General features: G+C 47.1%; 1 protein-coding gene across 1 annotated transcript in view; it reads right to left on the reverse strand.

The window, feature by feature from the left end:
- BLMH (bleomycin hydrolase) overlaps positions 1 to 24,065 on the reverse strand; it is a 784,033-nt gene that overhangs the window by 469,615 nt on the left and 290,353 nt on the right. Inside the window, exon 7 of the mRNA XM_086955092.1 lies at positions 1,471 to 1,626. Coding sequence (XP_086811218.1) covers positions 1,471 to 1,626 — 156 coding nt within the window. The remainder of the gene's footprint in view (positions 1 to 1,470; positions 1,627 to 24,065) is intronic.

A 24,065-nucleotide genomic window follows, 5' to 3' on the forward strand; every position in this document is an offset into this window, starting at 1 on the left:
GGCTACACCGGCTCTGGGCGATCCTTGGGATGGAGAAACTGTCACTGGCAGCGGCAGGGAGGGGGACGGACTTTGCGGAGCTCTGGCGACCATTCCTCGCCCTACTTACGGGGGAATTCCGTGAGGTGAGCTGCTCACGCTACTTGCGTCTGCTGCGCCTTGCCGAAACACCTCTCCCGGAACCCAAGACACGCTCCCACAAGCGCACAGGCCCGACACGCGCAGCGCCACCTGACCAATAGTAGGCGATAGTGGCCTATCACTTATTCCCGGAAATGGACAAGGAGAGGGGAGGGGAAGGGTGGGAGGGGTAGGGGGGGTTGTTTACAGTTCTATGTTTCTTTAATGTTGCACTAGTACTACACAGCCTGCACCTCTGTAGCACCTCTTATGACGCGGCCGGCCCGGTTGGGTTGTAGGCGGCTTGCTGTGTTAACGAACAGTGTGCCCCGCTGGCCATGTCACGGGTGTCAGAGGGGTCTCAGACTTTGGCTGCCCCAGAGTGGCGCCGGCCCACAAGATATTTTGGAGGTGCATAATGCTTGCCTGTGCTCAATAAAAGATTTAATACATACATAAAGCTTGACCTACTGACGCAGTTGTTGCTTTGTCCATAGTATCAAACACAGAAAGCATAACTAATCTAAAGTTCAAATAAATAGTTTCAAAACAGTGGAGACTTGTAGCTGTGTGTCTGTCCCAACTGCTTTCCCAGCACCACACAGCAGGTTCAAACGCAACTGGCCCGTTCTGGGCATCTGAAAGCACTTCAAAGGGTTATAGCCTTTTTTCCCCCACAAGGAATAATATTGGTTAGTTTCCATTACTTCTAATTGCTTTACTTAAAAGCTGAAGAGTGATTATTCGAACTTAATTAGTGGGGAAAACAACACGGATTCCTTAACTCCACACCTATGAATACTCAACTAAGCCATAACCTTATACCTTGACTCTCAGACCGTTAACGCTATTCTGCAATCAGTTAATCTTGAACCTTTTACCCCAGAAATGTAATCCTACAACCCTAACCTTGACCCCATGCTGTTAATCCTATATCCCCAACCCCTTTCCCCCAAAATATTAAGTCTGTGCCTCAAACCCTTACACTATACCTTTAAATCTGTTCCCCTTATTGGCTAACCTCATAATTTGAACCCCTAAACCCTATCCCTTTAATCTTATTCTCTCAACCCCACGCTCTTAAACAAACCCTAACAACGTAATGCCTACCCCTTATACCTAAAACCCTTAACTCTGCACCATAAACTCCAATACTGTTAACCCCAAACCCTTATCATAACCCCTTTCACGCTATCCTTACTTCAACATATTCTGGGAACAAACACTTTGAGAAGAGCTCCTTTCTGAAGTACCGATTTTTAGAACTAATAATTGAGAAGTATTATATTTAGATGTGCTGCCTTTGAAGTTTAGAGGCAATACTCCTTAAAGCATAGGCTGCTTTCTGACCTTATCCTCCATGTTGAAGAGAGGTTTGACATGGTCCTTGTAGAACTGCTGTGGGGTCATTGGGCCGATCTTGTGGTATGCTTTCTCCTTGTCTCTGAACTCCCAGGTTATAGTGTCAGGAACACTCCCCAGACAGATACTGACCACTCGAAAAACCTAGGGCCAGAAAACAAACAACGTTAGCAAAAATACCCTTTTGTGTGAGATTGTGGGAAAAACAGAGTTAAATTTCAATAATGCTATGTTTAAAAAAATGTGGATAACTGCTTTAAAGTTAAATTATAGAATCCAGTTCAGTTTGCAAACAAACGCTATACCAAAATAACAGTAGATAAGCACAAAATCTGAATGGTGGTTTGGTGGTGTGAGCGAAGACATGATGATTAGTACACCTGATGAAACACACAACGTAAAGTACATTGATCAGGTTCTATAATTCTATATGACGTTAAAAGTGCAACATTGTTGGCCATTAAGCGAGGCAGGAGGGCTCAATCACTATGCAGAGATTTGAGTAGGAAGGGATGCACCTTGAGGACAGTCTTGAACATGTGGAGCATGGCTATGGCTTTTAGGATTGCAAAGAAACTTTTGAGTCAAACAGCCACGCAAGAAAAGGGTAGAATCTGGAGGAAGCAGATGGAGATGTAGTTTGATAGAATGAAGTTTGTGGGCAGGTGGGAGGTAGGCAGAATTTAAGGTTTTGGGAAAGGTTTTTGGGGGCTTGACTACTCTGTACAGAATGCTCATTAGTTCAAGTGGATGCCGATTTTTACAGATAACTAGTTGGCTTGGAGAGTGAAGGAAGGGAGTGGTTGCCTGGAGAGATTTAAAGGGAAGTAAATGCTTTTTGCACGTTTCGGGGCTTCACAATACCACTGTATTAGAAGTAAAGCTCCTAGAAAAAATTTTAAGCTGCTCCATTTTCATTTTTATTCCAGGCGTCAATAACATTTGCCCTTAAATCTATCAGCAGTTATATTTTGGATGACCTTTTCAATAAAAACTGTAAAGACCAATAACACTTTATTATGAGCATTTCTCAAAACTGCTATTCCATAACTCCAGAAGGAAGCACGGTCTATAGTTAGTAAATATATTGTTAGTCATATTTATTTATACAAATACAGGTTTATACAAGTCTCCACTTACACTCCACTAGAACTGGTTATTCAGCCTTGGAAAAGGTAGCAGAGGAAGACGGAGGTATAAAAATTCCCAAATGAAGTAGCATTTAACTGTCTTTAATTAGCAAAGGATTGATAACATGCACTATTGTCCCCATATGTCTCCTCAGTAACTAGCAATTATGTTAAATTAGTATACACATTATTGTGAATTAATGACACTGTTGATGTTAAATAGGGGCAATGCTAGCGATGTCTTCTAATGACACATAGTGTGGCACAGGCAGACTAAAAGGCATGTACATTGGGGTGAGTAGCCAGCCAGGAAGAGTTGTACTTGTGATTGATAGTCTAGCCATACCGATCTTTCAAAGGCACCAACGTTTCCCAAAATGTCAATACTTGTATTGCTCAGTTCAGTTAACTTGTATTTTACATTGTAAAAACAATTAGGTGAGAAAGCACCTCCATGCATATCTCCCCTAGTAATCAGGAGCAGGCAAATGGATAACGCAAAGCACTATATAAATATAGTAAAATAAAACTAAAACCAACAAAAGCATTTCTTTCACAATGGAGGGAAAGCTCATTATAAAGTGTTGAGATTGACACTGGTACCTACAATGTTCAGCAAAGGAACAGCCGGCTGTAGTGGCAGAAACTTAGCCTACCACTCTGAATGTAGGCCAACTAATGACTCCACATTTCTCACTGTAGACACTAGCTAGCATATTACAAACATAACAGAAGCTGTCGACTGTAGCAACAGTATTGATGGATTGGATATTCGGAACAAAATGTTTGTTGCCATTAACCATTTTATACCCTGGAACGATGAGTTCATGGAAAGAAAGATCTGAAAAAAATTATGTTTAGAATGAAATTTAAGTGTGGCAATATACCAGTATAATAAATCTAAGAAATTTCAATTTTTAAAGACCTGAAGCCTCATCTATGATTCAGCTTTGCACAGATTAGCAGCTTCCGTAAAACCTACTCTCCACACAAATGATAAGCTTATCAAATACTTATATAATAATCAACACTTTTTTTTAGATGTTCTGTTGCTGTTCGGATGCTGGTATAATGCTCAACAGAATCTTCATCTGCCATTGAGCCCCAATGTTTAAAAAATAATAATCAATAAAGCTACCAACTGTACCATAACCTAGGGCAATGGCAACAGATTTATGTAATGAGTTCAAATTGCTGTGGGCAGCTAATTTTAAAGCTTTTCTATCCAGATAAATGCTTCATAACACTCCTCAATGTTTTCAGATCATGAAGATTTTCCTAGGGTCTTCACAGTGCTTTAGATGACAATCAGATTATTTAGGTGACTGGCTAAATTTTGTTTTTTTTACTCGCTAGCATTAAATACACTTTGGAGTGAAATAATTACATTTATTAGCCGAGGGTTATGTAATATTATAGTTGCTGACCCACATACTTTGGGGCGGTAATTTGTTTTTGTTGCCATCTCCATTGCTCTAATCGTCATACAACAACGTTGGGAATCGACCAATATACCATCTATTACACAACAGCAGTCAAAGGTTTTACAGATCAGAATGAGTATTTATAAGCAATTAGGAATCACTGTATTAACTTCTATAAGGTTTAGTGTGTTGTTGAAGCTTAAATATTAATGTTATGTTGCTTTATTTTGATCTTGGTCAATAATTGATATCATGCTGATTGACTTCCTTCAAATTGTTTTGTTATTGTTCTTAAGGTTTTATAGTGATTAATCGTAATGCGAACAGAATGAATATGATTGGCACCCTTTGAATGTTCTTTGAAACTACTAAAATAACATTTTTATTTTTTATTTTATGAATTCCTCCCTTGAATATGGAGTCACGCCTGTATCATTAATACATGCACATCTGGCAAAACATATGATGAAGGCTGCATGCCTACAACTCCTTCCAGAATGGCTTTCAACCTTACCTAATCATTGAACTGGTGGTACTCTTTGCAACTGATAGACTACAGGTAACTTCAGATACAGGTGGTGTCACAGCCTTGGTTTTATCACATCTTTTTGCAGGTTTCAACATGGTTTTAACTTTGTAACGGCGCAATGACTTGCTATCAAACCACTCTGTGAAGGTAGCTCTGCCAAACGTGTGTCATTAGGACACAGACTCAATTGAGACATATCTCCTGTAGCTGTTTTATCCCACCCCAGGGTCAATGTTTTGCCTTTTCTATTCAATTTGTATATTACAATGTAATTTAACATGTCGGTTGAATTTTGGATTAACCAGATGCTATCCACCCAGCACCTCCGGGCATCCCACCCTAGGATCTGGGGCCTCTTGTTCTCGTAAAACGTATTTACATGTTTTTATCCCAAATGTTTCAACCTCCTCTTCTATGTCTCTTGTATACAACTTGTTAAGCCTGTAAAGCGCACTGATACCCTAACGGGTCAGGTTCGCTCTCTATAAAACACAAATAAGTTAATAAATAAATAAAGATAAGGCTGCAGCTAAGCAATCCACCTGCCATCAGCAAAGAAAGCAATTCATAACCTGCTAAAGGTGAAGAATGCTGCCACCTCTGCTCTGTTGCAGCTAACATTCCAATAAGCTACCTAGCTTATGTAGCTCTACACTGTGATAAAGCATATTAAATCACTATGCTCAGTTCAAAAATCTTTTCATACTACTAAAGTATTATTGTAGACCTGTAGGTATACCATGAGCTTTACCATTCTTCATACTCAATAGCCTGGCTTACTTAAATGTAACTGCGCAAGATTTTCGTCAGTGATTATTTTTCAGAGGCTGCAGCAAATTAATAAATCGCCCTCAAATTGAGGCTGGCTGTGAAAAATTGGCTTTACCTCTACCAGTTTTTCTCTTTACAGCTTCTGTCATATTGATGCTTGCAGAATAAGCTGAACTAAAATAATCAATTGCAAATAACCTGCGACAGGCAAGTAGATTCAATGAACATTTGGCATGTTTGCTACAAATATTGCCAGTGCAGGGTCATTACATTTTTAAGTATTGAAAAGTATTGTTGCCAACAAAAGACCTTGGTTACTTTTTTCTGTGAAAAATGAAACACGGACATATCCTGAATGCTTTTTTATGAACATTTTAAAATACACTGGATTAAGTGCGTTAAATATAGATCATTTATTTTTAGGGGAGTAAATGAGGACGGGAGACAAATCTGTGGTATGAATTTCAACACATAATAAAGTATGGAACTGCAACCGCCATGTAAACTGCATCTCGACAGAGTTTACTGTACCTTTGAGATGTATCAGAAGCTTTGTAATTCTTTTTTAGACTAGAAAATCACATAGCTCTGTACCCCTCCCCCCATCTGTAAGTATCACAATGAACAAGAAAGGGTGTGCAATTCATATCAAGATGGTGGATGGCGAAGATGGCCGCCTAATACCAGAGCTCCGCCGGGACCGAGACTGTCCCTGAAAATCCGGCCTGAAATCCTGGCCGGGGTGCCCTCCCATCGGCGCCCTGGCTCCCTGCAAAACGGAGCAACTGCAGTGTGGAGACAACTGAGTTTCAACATCTTTGGTGGCTGAGTCGCGGCCATTTCTCAGCCGCGGCGGACCCGGGGCCTGTGGCTCGGAGCTCCGTGTCCAGGAGCCGCTGAAATCGAGGCCCCGGTTTGGGGCCTGACGTTGCTGCTCGCCCAGGAGTGGGGCAGAATACCCGGTGGGTTTGAGTTTGCCGTGGGGCCCGGGCCTCGCTGCCGCAGAACGCCCGGCGGACCGTGTGTTGTGCGGACCGGGAGGGGGAGTGCAGGCCCCAACGGGGGGCGCCGTTGTGGACCCGGAGGGCACTACTTTAAATCTTGAGGTCGTGACTGGGCCTAGGGACACAAAGCCTGCGAGAGCGACCAGCGGGGCACACAAGGCCCTCAGGGGCACTACAGAACTGGCGGAAGGATTCACAGCCTGGCGCAACACATGAGAGGCCATGAAGTGTAGGTACAGCCACGGACTGGCAGTGCCGGAGGCTGGGGGCCTGGCCCGCTGTGATATCTCCGGGAGGTGGGTCCCTGTGAACCTGAAGTGAATTGGCTACCTACTGACCCCAGCGATTTGGAGCCAGAAGCGGCGCGGTGGGTGGGGAGCAGTGTGGGGCCCTGGTAGAAGTATCGCAGACATCCGGACGCGGTTTTGCAAAATTGGGCACATGGTGAGATATCCCCGGAGGCGGCGAAGTCCTGCACATACCAACAACTATTACGGGTGGTGCCACCTGGGGACGGGACAAGGACGCCCTTGAAAACGGCTGGCAAATGGGGGACCGGAGGCGGTGTGCATACCACGGTGCGGAGTGGAGCCCCCCCTTAGGTACAACAGTCACAGATCCTACGAGGGGGTGACTGGCGTCCCGGAGACCCATTCTGACTGTGGTTGGACCGCAGGGGCGCAGACTGTACACAATGCAACCCAAAGGGTGATCTACCACCCAAACAAACAAATTGGATAAATATGCCGTGCCGCTGAGTCGGGCACAGACGGGTGCGACGGCTGGGGACCAGACGGAGCCTTCCCTAACTTCCATCATGGCCACTATCCAGACTCTAGGCACTAACCTTGAGTCTAAAATGGACAAGATCTCAATCGAAATGAACCTACTTTGCACCGACCTGGGCAAGGCCACGGAGCGTTCCAAATCCAACGCCACAGACATACAAGAGCTGAAGACCTCGAGAAAAAGCTCGAAAGCCGGATCAACGAACTTGTTCACCAGCACCGACAAATGGCCCTGCGGCTCGAAGATCAGGAAGGGAGGGCCCGGAGGAGTAACATCTGCGTGGTAGGTGTGCCGGAGGAAACAGAGGGGCAAAGTGTGGAACTGTTTCTAGAGGACCTTATCCTCAACCACCTGAAGCCTACAAAAATGTCTAAGATCTTTACAATTGAACGGGCCCACCGGGCGTCAGTCCCTAAACCTAAACCGGGGGCCCCACCCAGGACAATAATCGCCAAAATATTGAGCTACAGAGACCGCAATGCTATCCTACAGGTGGCCAGGCAAAAGGGCGATCTGCAATTTGAAGGAGCCACCATCCGCTTCTTTCCTGATTTCACACTGCAGGTCCAGCAGGAAAGACGCTCATTCCTAGGAGTAAAAGCGGTGCTCCGTGATCGGGGCATCAAATACATGATGTTCTTCCCTGCCAAGCTAAAGGTAATCGTATGAGGAAAATCCCACTTCTTCACATCACCAGCGGCAGTCCAGGAGTGGCTCGATACGGCGGCGCCGACGGATCAAGAGCGGCAAAAACACGGCAACTGGAGAGAAAATCGGGCCCCGTCACCCGGATCTGTGGCGGAACAATCGCGGGGGGGGGGCAAGGAGTCAGAGGTCTTGGCGCTCCAGATCGGCAAGTACCCGCGACTGTAACGACCCGGGATACGGCATGGACCGGTGGCTCCTGCCTGGTGGAAACTACGAAGCCTTGCTCTACTTACGGCCAGTCAAATACGCCCTCAAGAGGCCGACGCTCCACTCTGTGCAACTTTGGCACATTGTTCAGCGGAAGATGGGCTGGCATAACGTGCTCACATTGGTTACCCCGTTATGGGTGTCTGAACGACTTGGCCTCCTGGGTCACACTCGGGGATTCCGAAATTGGGACCTCATAGGCATCTCTCGGATCGGGGACCAATGGGACAAAGGCGGGATTAAATCCTTTCCATCCTTGCAAACTGCATTTGAGCTCGCGAACACTGAGTACTTTCGATATCTTCGAGTCCACCATGCATTGCAAAAGAACATCCCACGCGGTACACTGCCCCCGCCTGCCTGCCCCCAGGAGGATAGACTGTTGGATGGACATTTGCCTGAACATGCAATCTCACTCACATATAAGAAACTGATAAACAACCTCCCCCACTTACTTCTGTGCCTCAAAGGGAGGTGGGAGGCTAGGGCTCACTCAACTAAAAATTTTACATAGAGTATACATCTCCATAACCAGACTGAAGGGAATGGGCAGGAGTGAGGATGACGGGTGTAGAAGGGGGTGCAGAATGATTGGCTCCTTTTTCCAGAAGATATGGGAGTGTCCGGTGTTGCAGGCCTATTGGGTGAAGATGGTACGATGTATGCAGGATGTTTAGGGGGCTATTTGCGCCCAGAGGCGAAGCGTTGCATCCTGAACATTTGGGAACCAACGGACCTACCAGCTAGAGGCAGACTGTAGGTCACACTGGGCCAGATGGTGGCAAAACGTAACATTGCAAGACTTTGGGGGGCAGTCACGTCTCCACGTCTCGCGGAATGGAAGCGTGACATGGACTGGTGCATGTTACAAGAAAGAACTGTATATGTAGCCCTGGGGTGCCCTCAAAAATGGGGGGAGGTATGGAGTAAATGGAATGACTATAGAGGCAACATATGCGAACCCCCCAGCCAAGACGGGCAGCGCTTCAGGTAGATGATTAACTGTCTTGAGTTGCTAAAATCCCATTGCTATAACATGAATGTAACTGATTGCTCCTACTGTGTTCTACTGTACGCCTTCGTAGCTTGTTTGTGTGACCACAGAAGCTTTTGTTTGTTCTTTAAAACAATAAAAAGATTTATTTATTTTTTTAAAAGATGGTGGATGGCATTTCGTACAGAACTCGTGACAACCAAATACTGGGAAAATACAGAATACACGTTTTGAAAATATGTAATAGTATAATTTCATGACAATAAATGAATACAAAAAGGCCACGTGTACAATGTAAAGAGAAACAAACTGTCAAATACTTGACATGTGTGTAATTATGTCCTAAAAAACAAAGCTTTTATTTACAGTACGAACAGACTTCAAAACGCACGAAAAGCTTATCAGCTGCAGCATAATCTGATGTACAATAAACTACACATCCATTGCTTAGGCAAACCTCGAGATTTATTTTTATTCCAGTCCTGCAGTGAGGGCCAGCAGGAAGTCAAGGCAGTAGTGGCTGTAACTGTTCTTGTAAATACAAGTGATTATACCCAAGCGGTACTGCAGCAAGGCTGTAACAGAGCCCTGAAGGCAGTCACACAGCTCTAATCAGAGGCAGGGGTTGGACAACCTTGCGAAATCCACTGAGGGTGCTTTTTCGCTCACATACATGGTCCTTGGCTTCGAGGAGAAACAATGTTTACGTGAGCAGAAGTAGCTCACTTTTTTTTCCCCAATGCGAATCATGAAAATAAACTTGGTTTATTAGGAGGAAAAAAGCATTAGCCACAGTGCTGCTGCTTTGGCTAAGAAACACGATTTCCACTTAAAAGTTTGGGTTCATGCACGCCAAGATCAGCAGTGAAAAGAAAGTAGACACCCTTGGGTCAACTATAAAAATTGCTGTACTGTTCTGCGAAGGTTAGAGGATTCCTTGGCCCGTTCGTGGGTTCGCCTTGACCGCCGTACTCAGGGCTCAATGCCCTACGCCGTGAGGGGTGGTGGTCTACTTCGGCACGGGAACCTTTTCGTGTTTCTTAAGTACTGGCGTACTCACTGTTCTGTGTGTGTTCCTGATCAGCAGATCATGATTCAACACACAGTCAACATCTTTGGGCTGGTTGTCTTGACATTCACTAAGTAGCTTTGGACTGTGACAGTAAATGTAAATGTGGGTGTTCTTGTAAAGCGCACTGCAACTCCATGGAGTATCCTGGCGCTGAAGACCGCTGGGGAACCCGTCCTGGTTTTCCCTGTGAGATGGTCCCTTTCTGGGTATCTCCAAGGTGAAACCAGGCATCCCCTGCGTCTGTGGGGGGCCGTTGCAGAGATGAAGCAAGCTTAATGCCCAGAGTTGCCGAGTGTGTTCCCCTGGTTAGAGTAGGCACCGAGGCGAGAATTATGGAGTCCGTTTTGACCCTGGTCCACGACCCTGCCGCGTCAGGAATTGAACCCTGGTCCCGGGCCATTCTCTGATTACGGGTCTGCCGCCTCTAACCAGTGAGCCACACCACTCCGCAATGGCGGAGGAGCATCGCCCTCCCTGCCTGGCGTCGACCCCCCCAAAGGAAAAATAAAACTATGCTCTAGCATCGTTTTATTTTTTTGTTGGCCAGTTTGTGCACGTAGGGGAGGGGCATGGGAGGGGAAGGGGTGAAGGAGTGCTTGTGCACTCCCTAGTCCCTAGGTGCTTATGTGTGTTTGGCCGGCTGACTCAGGCTGACTCAGGCTGGTCAAAACACACATGTGCACTTAGGTTTTCTTCAGCCTAGCAGCAATGAGCAGCCTGGCTGGAGAAACTGCACAGACTGCTTGGCCTGAGCAGGGATTCTTTTCCGTCGCTCAGACCAATCATTGGCTGGGAGTCTGTCCCAGGGGCTGCTGGGACCCACGAAATGGCCAGCAGGAGCAACGTGACGTGGGAGGTGGCGTCAGATACATTTTTCAAATTATTACGAATCCCTCCTCCCCCAGCGCTCACTTTCCTCCCCCGCCACCCCACGCTCTCTCCACCTGCCCCATTAGAGTTTCTTAATGGCAGCCCCAACTGCTGAGCAAGCGTTGGGAGAGGGGCGGACTTCTTCCTCCGGCTGGGTGCCGAAGGGGTTATGTTATGTTATGTTATTTGGTTTTTGTATAGCGCACGGATGCCGCAGCAAAGCGGCGTCCCGGCGCTTGGAGAATAACAACACAACACGACAGAAAAAGTAATGAAAATTAAAAAGGTGGGCCTAAGTTGTAGCAAAAAGGAAGGTTTTAAGTGCCTTCCTGAAAGGAAGCAGCTCAGGAATGGAGCGCAATGGAGCCGGCAAAGAGTTCCAGAGGGCTGCTGCCATCACTGAAAAGGAGCGGCCGCCCAGCCTTGATTTTTTAAACCGTGGCACTATAGCCAGATTGGATCCGGCAGAGCGAAGAGCTCTGGTGGGAACATAGTGCTGGATGGTCTGTGCAAGGATAGGAGGGGAGGCAGTTTTGAGAATTTTGAAGGTTAAGCAGAGAGCTTTAAACCTGATTCTCTGCCCCACCGGCAGCCAATGAAGATCCTGAATGGTCCGACGAGCCGAGACAAACTTAGGAAGGCCAACAAGCATCCTAGCCGCCGCATTCTGGACCCTCTGTAGGCGAGATAGCTCAGCCTGGTTTAGGCCCAAAAACAAGGAACTGGCATAATCCAGTCTAGTTAGAACCAGGGCTTGAACAATAATCTGTCTAGTCTCCGCATCGAAAAACTTGAAGATAGGTCGGAGACACTGCAGAGTACCAAAACAAGTACCGGCCACTCGTTTTGTGTGGGACGTGAAAGAAAGCTTATTGTCAAACCACACCCCGAGGTTTCTAACCTCTGCCACAGGGGTGGGGACAGGGCCAAGATCGGACGGCCACCACTGATCTCCCCATAATTCACTTTCCCTACCAAAAATAATGACCTCGGTCTTAGAGGCATTAAGTTGAAGCCGATTGTTAGCCAACCAACCAGCCAGAGCTTTAAGGGCTGACTGAAAGGTGGGAGCATCCATGTTGGAATCGCCATTGAGTGCCACCGCCAGCTGCGTGTCATCGGCGTATGACACTAAGGAGAGACCAAAACTGTGGGCTACCTCCGCTAATGGCTGGACATATAAATTAAACAAGGTAGGGCTTAGGGCCGACCCTTGGGGGACACCCTGGAGTATAGGGCGAGGGGCAGAAACAAAAGGAGGAGTGGAAACCTTAAAAGCTCGATCTTGAAGGAAGGAGCGGAACCACTCAAGTGCCACCTCTCCGACTCCGGCTTCCATCAGGCGGTGTAGCAGAATCTGGTGAGACACGGTGTCGAATGCGGCACTGAGATCCAATAGGATCAGTGCCGCCGTCTGACCCAGATCCAGCAAGTGCCTGATTTGTTCCACCACAGCCAGGAGGGCAGTCTCTGTGCTGTGGCCTGCACGAAATCCATTTTGGGAATTATCCAATATATTAGCTTCCTGCAGATGAGAGGATAGTATAGCATTAGCGTGAGCTTCTGCCAGTTTAGCTGGCCAAGGAAGAAGGGATATGGGTCGGTAGTGTTCGGGCTTGGTCGGATCAAGGGCGGGTTTTTTAAGAATCGGAATCACCGTCGCCTGTTTCCAAGCTTTGGGGACACTACCCGAGCTGAAGGATAAGTTAATAAGGCCATGCAAAGCAGGATAGCAGCCTTCAGCGAATTCCCGAAATTGATTGGGTCTCATGGGGTCGTCCGGGGAGCCGGATTTGACTTTAGTCGTCAGGGCAATAAATTCATCCAAGGTCGGACTCGGAATGATCAGCAGTGGTTTATGGACCAGAGATATAGAGCTAGTCGCTGCAATGGGGAGCTGGGCAAACGACTTGTAGATAGCCTCCACCTTTTCTACAAAAAATATGGCTAAGTTCTCACAATGTGACATGGAAGGTTGGAAAGCGGCAGTATCAATCCTTTTGCCAGTAAGGTCCTTACACACCCTGAAAATGACCTTGGTGGGGTTGGTACTATTTTTTATCTCCAAGGAGTAGAACGCAGCCCTGGCCGTGCATATGGCCCGATGATACACTCTAGTGCAGGCCCTATAGGCTGCCTTGAGGTCAGTATCATACGTTTTACGCCATGCGCGTTCTGCCTTTTTACAGGAGATTTTAAGTGTTTTAAGCGAGTCATTGTACCAGGGGTTGGAGGGACTAGATCTAGTCTTGCTCCACTTAGCCGGAATAAGTAAGTCAAGTGAGTGATTTAACCAGTCACAAAAACAGTCATAGCCGCTAGAAACTTCAGTAGGGGGTGAAGGATGAAATTTCAACAGGAGCTGATGGAAATGCTCTAGATTTAAGTTTCTCCAAGGGCGTCTAAGACTGGCAGAGGACTTGTTCTTTGATGAAGAAGAGGGAGTTGTGATATGAAATTCAATAAGTTGATGGTCAGTCCATGCCATAGGCCTGGGATGAAGTACTGTGATGTTCGAAGAGAGGTTGGTCAGAATGGGATCTAATAGATGACCGCCTGTATGGGTTGGAAATTGTACCAATTGAGTCAGTTGGAATGCCTCCATGTCAGCCAGCAAACTATGGATCGAGTTTGAGAAAGGAGCATCCATATGCAGGTTGAGGTCGCCGATAACCGTGAAGTTGGCGGTTTTCAGGGCCAAAGAGGAAATCACCTCAGGGAGGCTTTGACGAAACGCGGCATCGGGCCCAGGTGGTCTATAGATTAGAAGTCCCGTGAATGTGAAATGGGGATTCACTGATATGTTGAAGAGAGCACTCTCGCAACCAGCTATGGTGACAGGTTTCCAAATGCAGGGATAACAGGTTTTTATCGCAACTGCAATGCCTCCTCCTCTGGTTTTGCGTGGGAGGGAGTGCATAATGTAACCCGCAGGGAGTGCTAGATTAATGACCGCCATGGATTGGTCATGTAGCCAGGTTTCCGTAAAAAAGAAAATGTCCGGATTATCATCTGAAATCAAAGAGAAGACTTCTTGGGAGTGACAAGACATAGATCTAACATTCAGATGAAATACTTTAAGGGTGGATTGATTGACTATGCCTATAATGTCTGTCGGTAAAATAGTAGGCGGGGGCTTCGACTGAAAACTGTTAATACACAGTGGCAGAGGAAGTTTAAATGAGCAAGTAGGGCATTGATAAGGACCACTAAGAGGATCCAAGGAGCCAGCGCAGGAGTCACATACCTGATGCCGTAAAAGACGCAGATTCTTTGCAGATATCATGCTACAAGATCCAGAGTCCCCTGCCCTAGCCCTGCCTTAGCGCTGACGGGCGCAGACGGGCAGGACTCTGGCGAGACTCAGGCGTAGCGAAGGCGCGACCGCTGCGCTAGACCGCTACGTCAGAAGCGAGCATTAAATAGGCGAGTGGCGGAACAAGCGCTAGCGCGCTAACCCCCAGCAGGAAGGAACCAGCCTTCTCAAGATGGCGACGTCACGAAGGATTCACGTGACTCGAGGAACCCGGGAGCCCGGACCCGCTAAGTAGCGGTGCTTTACTTTATATTATAGTGCAGTAAGGGCCAGGGGGGGGTCGCAGCAATGGCGAAGATAAAACCAAGGTAAAATAACACAGGTTAAAGAAAATACAAAAGAGGGTTTTTAAAAGCGAGCATAAGCCACAGCGCAACGCTGTTCAAATAAATGCACTAAGAGCAATAGGGACGCGGTGGTCACCTTCTCCAGGCTGACCCCGAGTAACAGCTCACCTTAAATAGGCGAGTGGCGGAACAAGCGCTAGCGCGCTAACCCCCAGCAGGAAGGAACCAGCCTTCTCAAGATGGCGACGTCACGAAGGATTCACGTGACTCGAGGAACCCGGGAGCCCGGACCCGCTAAGTAGCGGTGCTTTACTTTATATTATAGTGCAGTAAGGGCCAGGGGGGGGTCGCAGCAATGGCGAAGATAAAACCAAGGTAAAATAACACAGGTTAAAGAAAATACAAAAGAGGGTTTTTAAAAGCGAGCATAAGCCACAGCGCAACGCTGTTCAAATAAATGCACTAAGCGCAATAGGGACGCGGTGGTCACCTTCTCCAGCCCAGGGTCTTCTTCCAGGATGCCCAGAGTGCCAGAGAACCATTACTGCTGCATGATAAGCACCCAGCAAGCTTCCTTTCCATAACAGAGTATTTTATTTGAACGAAACACTTGGTAAAAGGGTCCGTTTTCGTGCTCGTGGACACTCAGCATGGCATCGAGGATAGTATTGAAACATGGTGTGCTCCATCACCCCTTTGCGTTCCCGGAGAAAGCAGTCATGAGATGGTAGTTCGAGGCATCAAGAAGACACCAACAGGACCAGACAGGCACATGAGAAACACATTGGACAGTTGAGCTTACTCTGTCCGCTTCCAAAACCAAATGGTAATTAAACATTTTTTTTTATCTAACATGGACAGTGCCAACACGCATCGCACATCGAGGAGTCACAATGTATCTTTTTTCGAAGAAAAACAACTTGCAAATGTCCGACAAACACTATACGGCAGAGAGAATGCTAAACTTTTGTATCTACAGACATACATGCTACGAAAACAACCTTTTTTTTCTCCACTGAAAATACCAAAGGCAGAAGTTCTAGTAAACTGCAACTTGTGAATTTCAGTATTTTTTTGCTGTTTAAAATGTTATGTTATAGTTTACATTTTCACCTCACTATAACACCAGTGAATTAAAAAAAATTTTATGAATAGGAAGATATCGGTTTTTCGGTAAGGGGACGTCGTCACTCACGGTTTGTTGATCGATGAGTTCCTCGGTCTCCGACTGGTCCCCTTCCGACCCCGACTGTTCTTCTTCTTCTTCCTCGATTTGGTCGTCTCCGAACAACTCCGGGATCGCTTCCGCCTGCATTCTGGAAACCTCGTGTCTTCTAGCTCGACGATTTCTAATCGTTAGCTTGGAGGAGAATGCTGCGCAGGCTTCGCAGTCCCTGGATTCGTGTTCAGGCGATAAACAGAGGTTGCACACCTCGTGTAGGTCCTTGTGTGGGAACTTAGCACCACACTTTGGACATTTTTTGAATGGAGTCCTTTCCATGGACTCCGGGCTTGACTGCGTCGAGAAAGGCCTCCTGTTCTTCGACGTAGATCCAAGTTTTTCTCTTCGATTTTTAATTGGAACGCGTCGGAATGGAAATAAACGCGTTCGATAACAATACCGTCGAATTGGAAAGGGAATACGCGCCGATAAATCACTTTCTTCCGAAGTTGATCTGGAGCGTCTCGATCCTCATCCGAACCCGATGGCGGAAAAAAACAATCTAAGGATGGAGCCGATGCCCATGCGCACTACCAACCAAGGGAGGAGTCACCAAGATACAAAAGACTCTCCAAGAGAAAAACAAAGTGCAATCATCCGAGCCCAACACCAGATGGCGATCTATTCATAATGTACCATCTGCAGCCCATATGCCTCGAACATATTATTACCATACCAAATTAACGTCACTTTAAACGGGGGGGGGGGGAGGATGGGGGACAGGGGGGCAAGCCATTCCCCTACGGACAGCCATCTCACATTTCTTTTAAATTCATATCGCATGTCCTTCTAGAGACCCACAGAAACATGCCCTCCTCCGCCTAACATTATTAGGTCTCGTAGAGAGACCTAATGCCGTCCATCCACAAAGCTGACTTTTTACGATCCGGATTCTCAACAGTTCACGTGAAATCACGTGACCACAAGCTCCTTCGTGCACGAGCTTGCATTTCCCCACAGGCTTCCCCCTGCCAGCAGCATTTGCCACATCAAAGGCTTCAGCTGCCCCGCCCCCCGCCGTCACTTATTCACGGCCGTAGGCTGTGCCTTCCGCTGCTCTCTTCCCCCAGTGCTTGTTTGTAATGTTTTTGTCCCACTGCAGGTTCACAACGAATGGACTAATATATGACCTATAGACACGGCCTTCACAATGTCCTAATGAATGCATATTTGTATCTGTTAGCCACATATGATATGATGTAAACTTGTTCTATTCCAGTCTGTGGCGCCGTTTATTATGACTATGTACTTTATATGTCACGAATGCATAGTTGGATTCGGTAGTCACATAATACAATATAAACTTTTTCAATGCTAATGTGCGGTGCGTGCAGGCATGGTTTAGTTGAATTGTTATTATGACTCTGTACTCCCCATGGTAATTAGTCCAGTTACGAGCGTTTCCTTTTTGAGCTCACTGATGCTCATTCCTGACTGCTCTATTTTATTGACGCTTACGGAGTTCAAAGGAGTGAGACCCATTAAACTATACATTCCATTTCCCCCGGAATAGAATTGTCACATACTGTATATTATTTTAAATGGTATGGTGAATTCAACTCAGTTGGGACTCTTCACCCGACTTTACATACACCGACAATTGTCTTACTCTACACACAGTGCCTCTAGGTGCATCTTTGAACTTTGAAACTTGAGTGGTTCCCAGATCATTTAACTGAGTCTATTGTCCCGGTCAATGAGAATCGTCCCACCGTGACGCTGTTCCTCGCCAGCACTTAGTGGCTGCAAGCATTCGCGTGTCACACGCACGCGCTCATAAGCAGAGTTTCGGGACCGGCTTCTGTTCTTACGATTTATTCAGTGACTGGCAGCACCTTCCTCGCGGTAAGCCCATCTATAGCGCACGTTAGGCTGTGCATTTGTTTAAACTTTTCAATAGTGCCATCATGTTTCTGATGACAAATAGGTAACACGCCCTTTTGTTTCAATGATAACATTTTAGATTCATGCACGGGGCTGCCAGCCTGAATATAACGGGACCGCAGAGGAGGGTTGAGTTACTGTTTCACTTTTGTAATGTATATACCATGCCTTGCTGAATATCGGGATGGAAGAGTGATGCTTCCTTTCCTCTTTTTCCCTTAGATTGTGCGCTCTCGTGCTTTAACAGTGAGCTTACATCAGATCGGGTATTATGCTGTTGGATAATAAACTCCTTGCCCTGCAATAGTGCCAATCGCTTTATTTGTTGGATTTACTATTTTCTGCCCTTATTAATTTACTCCCATCTCCGTTTTTAGATTTCTTAATTTAAATTACACGTGCCACCTTTCACGGTGTTGCACCAACCCCCTACCCCCCCCATCCGCCCCTCGCTCCTTGTTTACACTTGCACGTCATCCTGTAAAAAAACATTTTTGTTAATTTGTTCGTGTTATAGTGTACATGGGATCAGCGCTGCAGGCTGTTTTATAGTTGCACCATCTGTCTTTATGAATTCCCAACAAATGGCACGCCATGTACCGACTGCTAAAGGATATTAGGGACACTTTCATTGTGTGGTAGGCGCAGGGAGATAAAGTGATTTGATCAGAATCACAGGATGCTGAGCCCACGCCGAGGCTCCAACTCGGTTCCCCAGCAGTATTTTGCACATCAAAGGCTTCGCTGCCCCACTTTAGCCTCAGTGTGAAAAGCGGCGTGAAGCATTCTTTTACCTCTACAGGACAGAATGTGACAGAATCCCATGCCACACTGCACTCCAAACAAGCATTTGCAAAGCAATAGGTCTCGCATTTACGCTACTTTGAGCTATTGGCATTGTTAAATGACAACGCCTTTTATTTATGTTTTTAAAATCAAAACATGAATAAAAGGCATTGTCATTTAAAATGCCAATAGCTCAAAGGCGTAAATGCAAGACCTATTGCATTGCAGACTTTAGTGGTGCCTTTTGTTACTTTAACAACCTCAGCGTCCTGCTGTCCTTGATTTGCATGCCACAGATGCTGCAGACGAAAGATTACAATCTTTCTCGCTCAGTTACTTCACCCTTAATTAGCCTGCCTGGTTTCCTTTCTCAAGTGTAGGGATTTACACATAAAGTCACACTCCAGTAGACTTTCAGTCTGCGTTTTTCCCTCAAACAATTTGAGTTTAGTTGCAAGCACGTAGCTTCAGCCTTCCTTTTAACCCCTTCGCTGCGGCGGCAATTCCGCCACAGCGCTAGGGGGGGGGCGGAGGGGCCGAGCAGCGCTCGCATGATCGTGACGGAGCCGCTCCGTCACGAGCCGCAGTTGAGCTGTGCTCGTGACGGAGCGGTTCCGTCATGGCCCCGCCCGCTCAATAGAAGGCGCCGCGCAGGCGCGGCGGCAGGGCCATGACGGAACCGCTCCGTCATAAGCACAGCTCAGCCGATGCTCATGACGGAGCGGCTCCGTCACGAGCATGGGAGGGGTTAAGAAAAGAAGTGCTGGTGTTGTAAATAGGCAGCAGCTTCACATTTTATATGTATTTTACTGCAAACATGCATGTAACTCTACATTTGTTTTGTTTCTTAAATAAAAAGGTTTTTTGTGTGCTTCTTACTTTGAGGGAATAGCAGTACTTAGTAAACAAGCATTTGCAATGCAATGGTCTCGGCATCATTAAAGGTAGAACTATTGGCATTGCTCATGACATTTCTTTTTTTTCTTTAATCATAAATAAATGGCATTGTCATTTACATTGCCAATACACAGCACTCTGCACCTGCACACTCACTCTGCCCTCACTACTCTGCCCTCACTACTCTGCCCTCACTACTCTGCCCTCACTACTCACTACTCTGCCCTCACTACTCACTACTCTGCCCTCACTACTCACTACTCTGCCCTCACTACTCACTACTCTGCCCTCACTACTCTGCCCTCACTACTCTGCCCTCACTACTCTGCCCTCACTACTCTGCCCTCACTACTCTGCCCTCACTACTCTGCCCTCACTACTCTGCCCTCACTACTCTGCCCTCACTACTCTGCCCTCACTACACACTACTCTGCCCTCACTGCACACTACTCTGCCCTCACTGCACACTACTCTGCACTCACTGCACACTACTCTGCACACTACTCTGCACTCTCTGCACACTACTCTGCACTCTCTGCACACTACTCTGCACTCTCTGCACACTACTCTGCACTCTCTGCACACTACTCTGCACTCACTACTCTGCACACACTACACACTACTCTGCACTCGCTACACACTACTCTGCACTCGCTACACACTACTCTGCACTCGCTACACACTACTCTGCACTCGCTACACACTACTCTGCCCTCGCTACACACTACTCTGCCCTCGCTACACACTACTCTGCCCTCGCTACACACTACTCTGCCCTCACTACACACTACTCTGCCCTCACTACACACTACTCTGCCCTCACTACACACTACTCTGCCCTCACTACACACTACTCTGCCCTCACTACACACTACTCTGCCCTCACTACACACTACTCTGCCCACACTACACACTACTCTGCCCACACTACTCTGCCCACACTACTCTGCCCACACTACTCTGCCCACACTACTCTGCCCACACTACTCTGCCCACACTACTCTGCCCACACTACTCTGCCCACACTACTCTGCCCACACTACTCTGCCCACACTACTCTGCCCACACTACTCTGCCCACACTACTCTGCCCACACTACTCTGCCCTCACTACACACTACTCTGCCCTCACTACACACTAGTCTGCCCTCACTACACACTAGTCTGCCCTCACTACACACTAGTCTGCCCTCACTACACACTAGTCTGCCCTCACTACACACTAGTCTGCCCTCACTACACACTAGTCTGCCCTCACTACACACTACTCTGCCCACACTACACACTACTCTGCCCACACTACTCTGCCCACACTACTCTGCCCACACTACTCTGCCCACACTACTCTGCCCACACTACTCTGCCCACACTACTCTGCCCTCACTACACACTACTCTGCCCTCACTACACACTAGTCTGCCCTCACTACACACTAGTCTGCCCTCACTACACACTAGTCTGCCCTCACTACACACTAGTCTGCCCTCACTACTCACTAGTCTGCCCTCACTACTCACTACTCTGCACTCACTACTCTGCACTCACTACTCTGCACTCACTACTCTGCACTCACTACTCTGCACTCACTACTCTGCACTCACTACTCTGCACTCACTACTCTGCACTCACTACTCTGCACTCACTACTCTGCACTCACTACTCTGCACTCACTACTCTGCACTCACTACTCTGCACTCGCTACACACTACTCTGCACTCGCTACACACTACTCTGCACTCGCTACACACTACTCTGCACTCGCTACACACTACTCTGCACTCACTACACACTACTCTGCACTCACTACACACTACTCTGCACTCACTACTCTGCACTCACTACTCACTACTCTGCACTCACTACTCAGTGCAGAGTAGTGAGTAGTGAGTAGTGAGTGCAGAGTAGTGAGTGCAGAGTAGTGTGTAGTGAGTGCAGAGTAGTGTGTAGCGAGTGCAGAGTAGTGTGTAGCGAGTGCAGAGTAGTGTGTAGCGAGTGCAGAGTAGTGAGTGCAGAGTAGTGAGTGCAGAGTAGTGAGTGCAGAGTAGTGAGTGCAGAGTAGTGAGTGCAGAGTAGTGAGTGCAGAGTAGTGTGTAGTGAGTGCAGAGTAGTGTGTAGTGAGTGCAGAGTAGTGTGTAGTGAGGGCAGAGTAGTGTGTAGTGAGGGCAGAGTAGTGTGTAGTGAGGGCAGAGTAGTGTGTGCAGAGTAGTGAGGGCAGAGTAGTGTGTGCAGAGTAGTGTGTGCAGAGTAGTGAGTGCAGAGTAGTGTGTGCAGAGTAGTGAGTGCACACTACTCTGCACTCACTACTCTGCACACACTACTCTGCACACACTACTCTGCACTCACTACTCTGCACTCACTACTCTGCACTCACTACTCTGCACTCACTACTCTGCACTCACTACTCTGCACTCACTACTCTGCCCTCACTACTCTGCCCTCACTACTCTGCCCTCACTACTCTGCACACACTACTCTGCACACACTACTCTGCACACACTACTCTGCCCTCACTACACACTACTCTGCCCTCACTACACACTACTCTGCCCTCACTACACACTACTCTGCCCTCACTACTCTGCCCTCACTACTCTGCCCTCACTACTCTGCACTCACTACTCTGCACTCACTACTCTGCACTCACTACTCTGCACTCACTACTCTGCACTCACTACTCTGCACTCACTACTCTGCACTCACTACTCTGCACTCACTACTCTGCACTCACTACTCTGCACTCACTACTCTGCACTCACTACTCTGCACTCACTACTCTGCACTCACTACTCTGCACTCACTACTCTGCACTCACTACTCTGCACTCACTACTCTGCACTCACTACTCTGCACTCACTACTCTGCACTCACTACTCTGCACTCACTACTCTGCACGCACTACTCTGCACGCACTACTCTGCACGCACTACTCTGCACGCACTACTCTGCACGCACTACTCTGCACGCACTACTCTGCACTCACTACTCTGCACTCGCTACTCTGCACTCGCTACACACTACTCTGCACTCGCTACACACTACTCTGCACTCGCTACACACTACTCTGCACTCACTACACACTACTCTGCACTCACTACACACTACTCTGCACTCACTACTCTGCACTCACTACTCTGCACTCACTACTCACTACTCACTACTCTGCACTCACTACTCTGCACTCACTACTCTGCACTCACTACTCTGCACTCACTACTCTGCACTCACTACTCTGCACTCACTACTCACTACTCTGCACTCACTACTCACTACTCTGCACTCACTACTCACTACTCTGCACTCACTACTCACTACTCTGCACTCACTACACACTACTCTGCACTCACTACACACTACTCTGCACTCACTACACACTACTCTGCACTCACTACTCACTACTCTGCACTCACTACTCACTACTCTGCACTCACTACTCTACACTCACTACTCTGCATTCTCCGTTCCGTAGTGTAAATGCCCTTCACGGCCGGATGCAGTATGTAGGTACTCTCATATATTTCTTGGCACCTACGATGTAAGACTGTGTTGGATCTAGGAGGACATATATAGCACAGTTTTGTTTAACTCATTGCCCTAGCACTGTGCTTTTATCCTCTTCTCCGTTTGATTAAACACATAAGCCAGCATGTAAACATTTGTATTAATGCTTCGCACGGACTGCATCCACAGGTAAACACTTGCTTTTCATTTTTTGGCTTTCATGCACATGTTATTTTTCAGGGTTTATTCGGTACGTTAATATTTCACACATCTGATTCAAGCTTTTCGATTTTTAGTGCCCATCACAGCTTTAGCATTCATGTTTAACTTCTTTTTATTCGTTCAGTCCACATTATTTTTACTTCCTTGAAGCATGGCACTGTATGAGCAAGTGCGTGCATGGGCGCTGGTGTGTGTCTGTGTGAATGCACGACAGCAGCTGCCCACAGCGATCGCGTGCGCGTTTCAAATCGCCCTCCAAGGCGATGCGCGCGGCCAGGAGTGTCTCCTGGGAAGCACACTCGCTAACAATAAGTTCTCGGCGACAACGCGCTTCCGCGCGTTTAGCCGACACCTAAAAATGCACATGATCCAAAAATATCGCCTTTAGTGGAGCCACAATACCAATTCAATTTATGTGTACCTACAAACACTCGGCTACAGCCGCTGTCCTAGTACATAACTTGCAAGAAATAAAAGGCCGGTGCTTTTATGAGGCAGCACCTTTACACTGTATTTATTTTTTAATTAGCAGAACAAAGGGCATATAAGCTAAAAATGTAAACTATATTAATTGCAGTGTTTTTTCTGTGCGAGGGCTATTATCAGAGGGCAACTGTCTGCTGCTGCTGAGCGCCACAACCCACCAGTTTATATGTAGCATTGCGCGATCTTTGTTTATTTTGAGATGGAAATGTGCTGTGGCTTTGGACATGCAGCAGCTTCACGCCAAGTATTTTTGCCTGTCTAGAAAGACGACCATAGATAGACCTGTTTTACCCCATCCTTGTTTCATGTTGGGTTAAGTCTTCACAAGGACGTCAGGCTTAGCAGGAACCCTTGCCCCCTCTAACACAGCAAAGGCCGCATCTGTTGTTTCTAGAAATGGGTTCCATGTATAGGATTCATTGTCTGACTTCAGCATGCACCTTCTCACAACCCCTTCGAGCACTGTTATCTTAACATTTGTGTTTCTC

This window comes from Lissotriton vulgaris, chromosome 2_1 (genome assembly GCF_964263255.1).
Source record: "Lissotriton vulgaris chromosome 2_1, aLisVul1.2, whole genome shotgun sequence".
NCBI classification, from domain to species: domain Eukaryota; kingdom Metazoa; phylum Chordata; class Amphibia; order Caudata; family Salamandridae; genus Lissotriton; species Lissotriton vulgaris.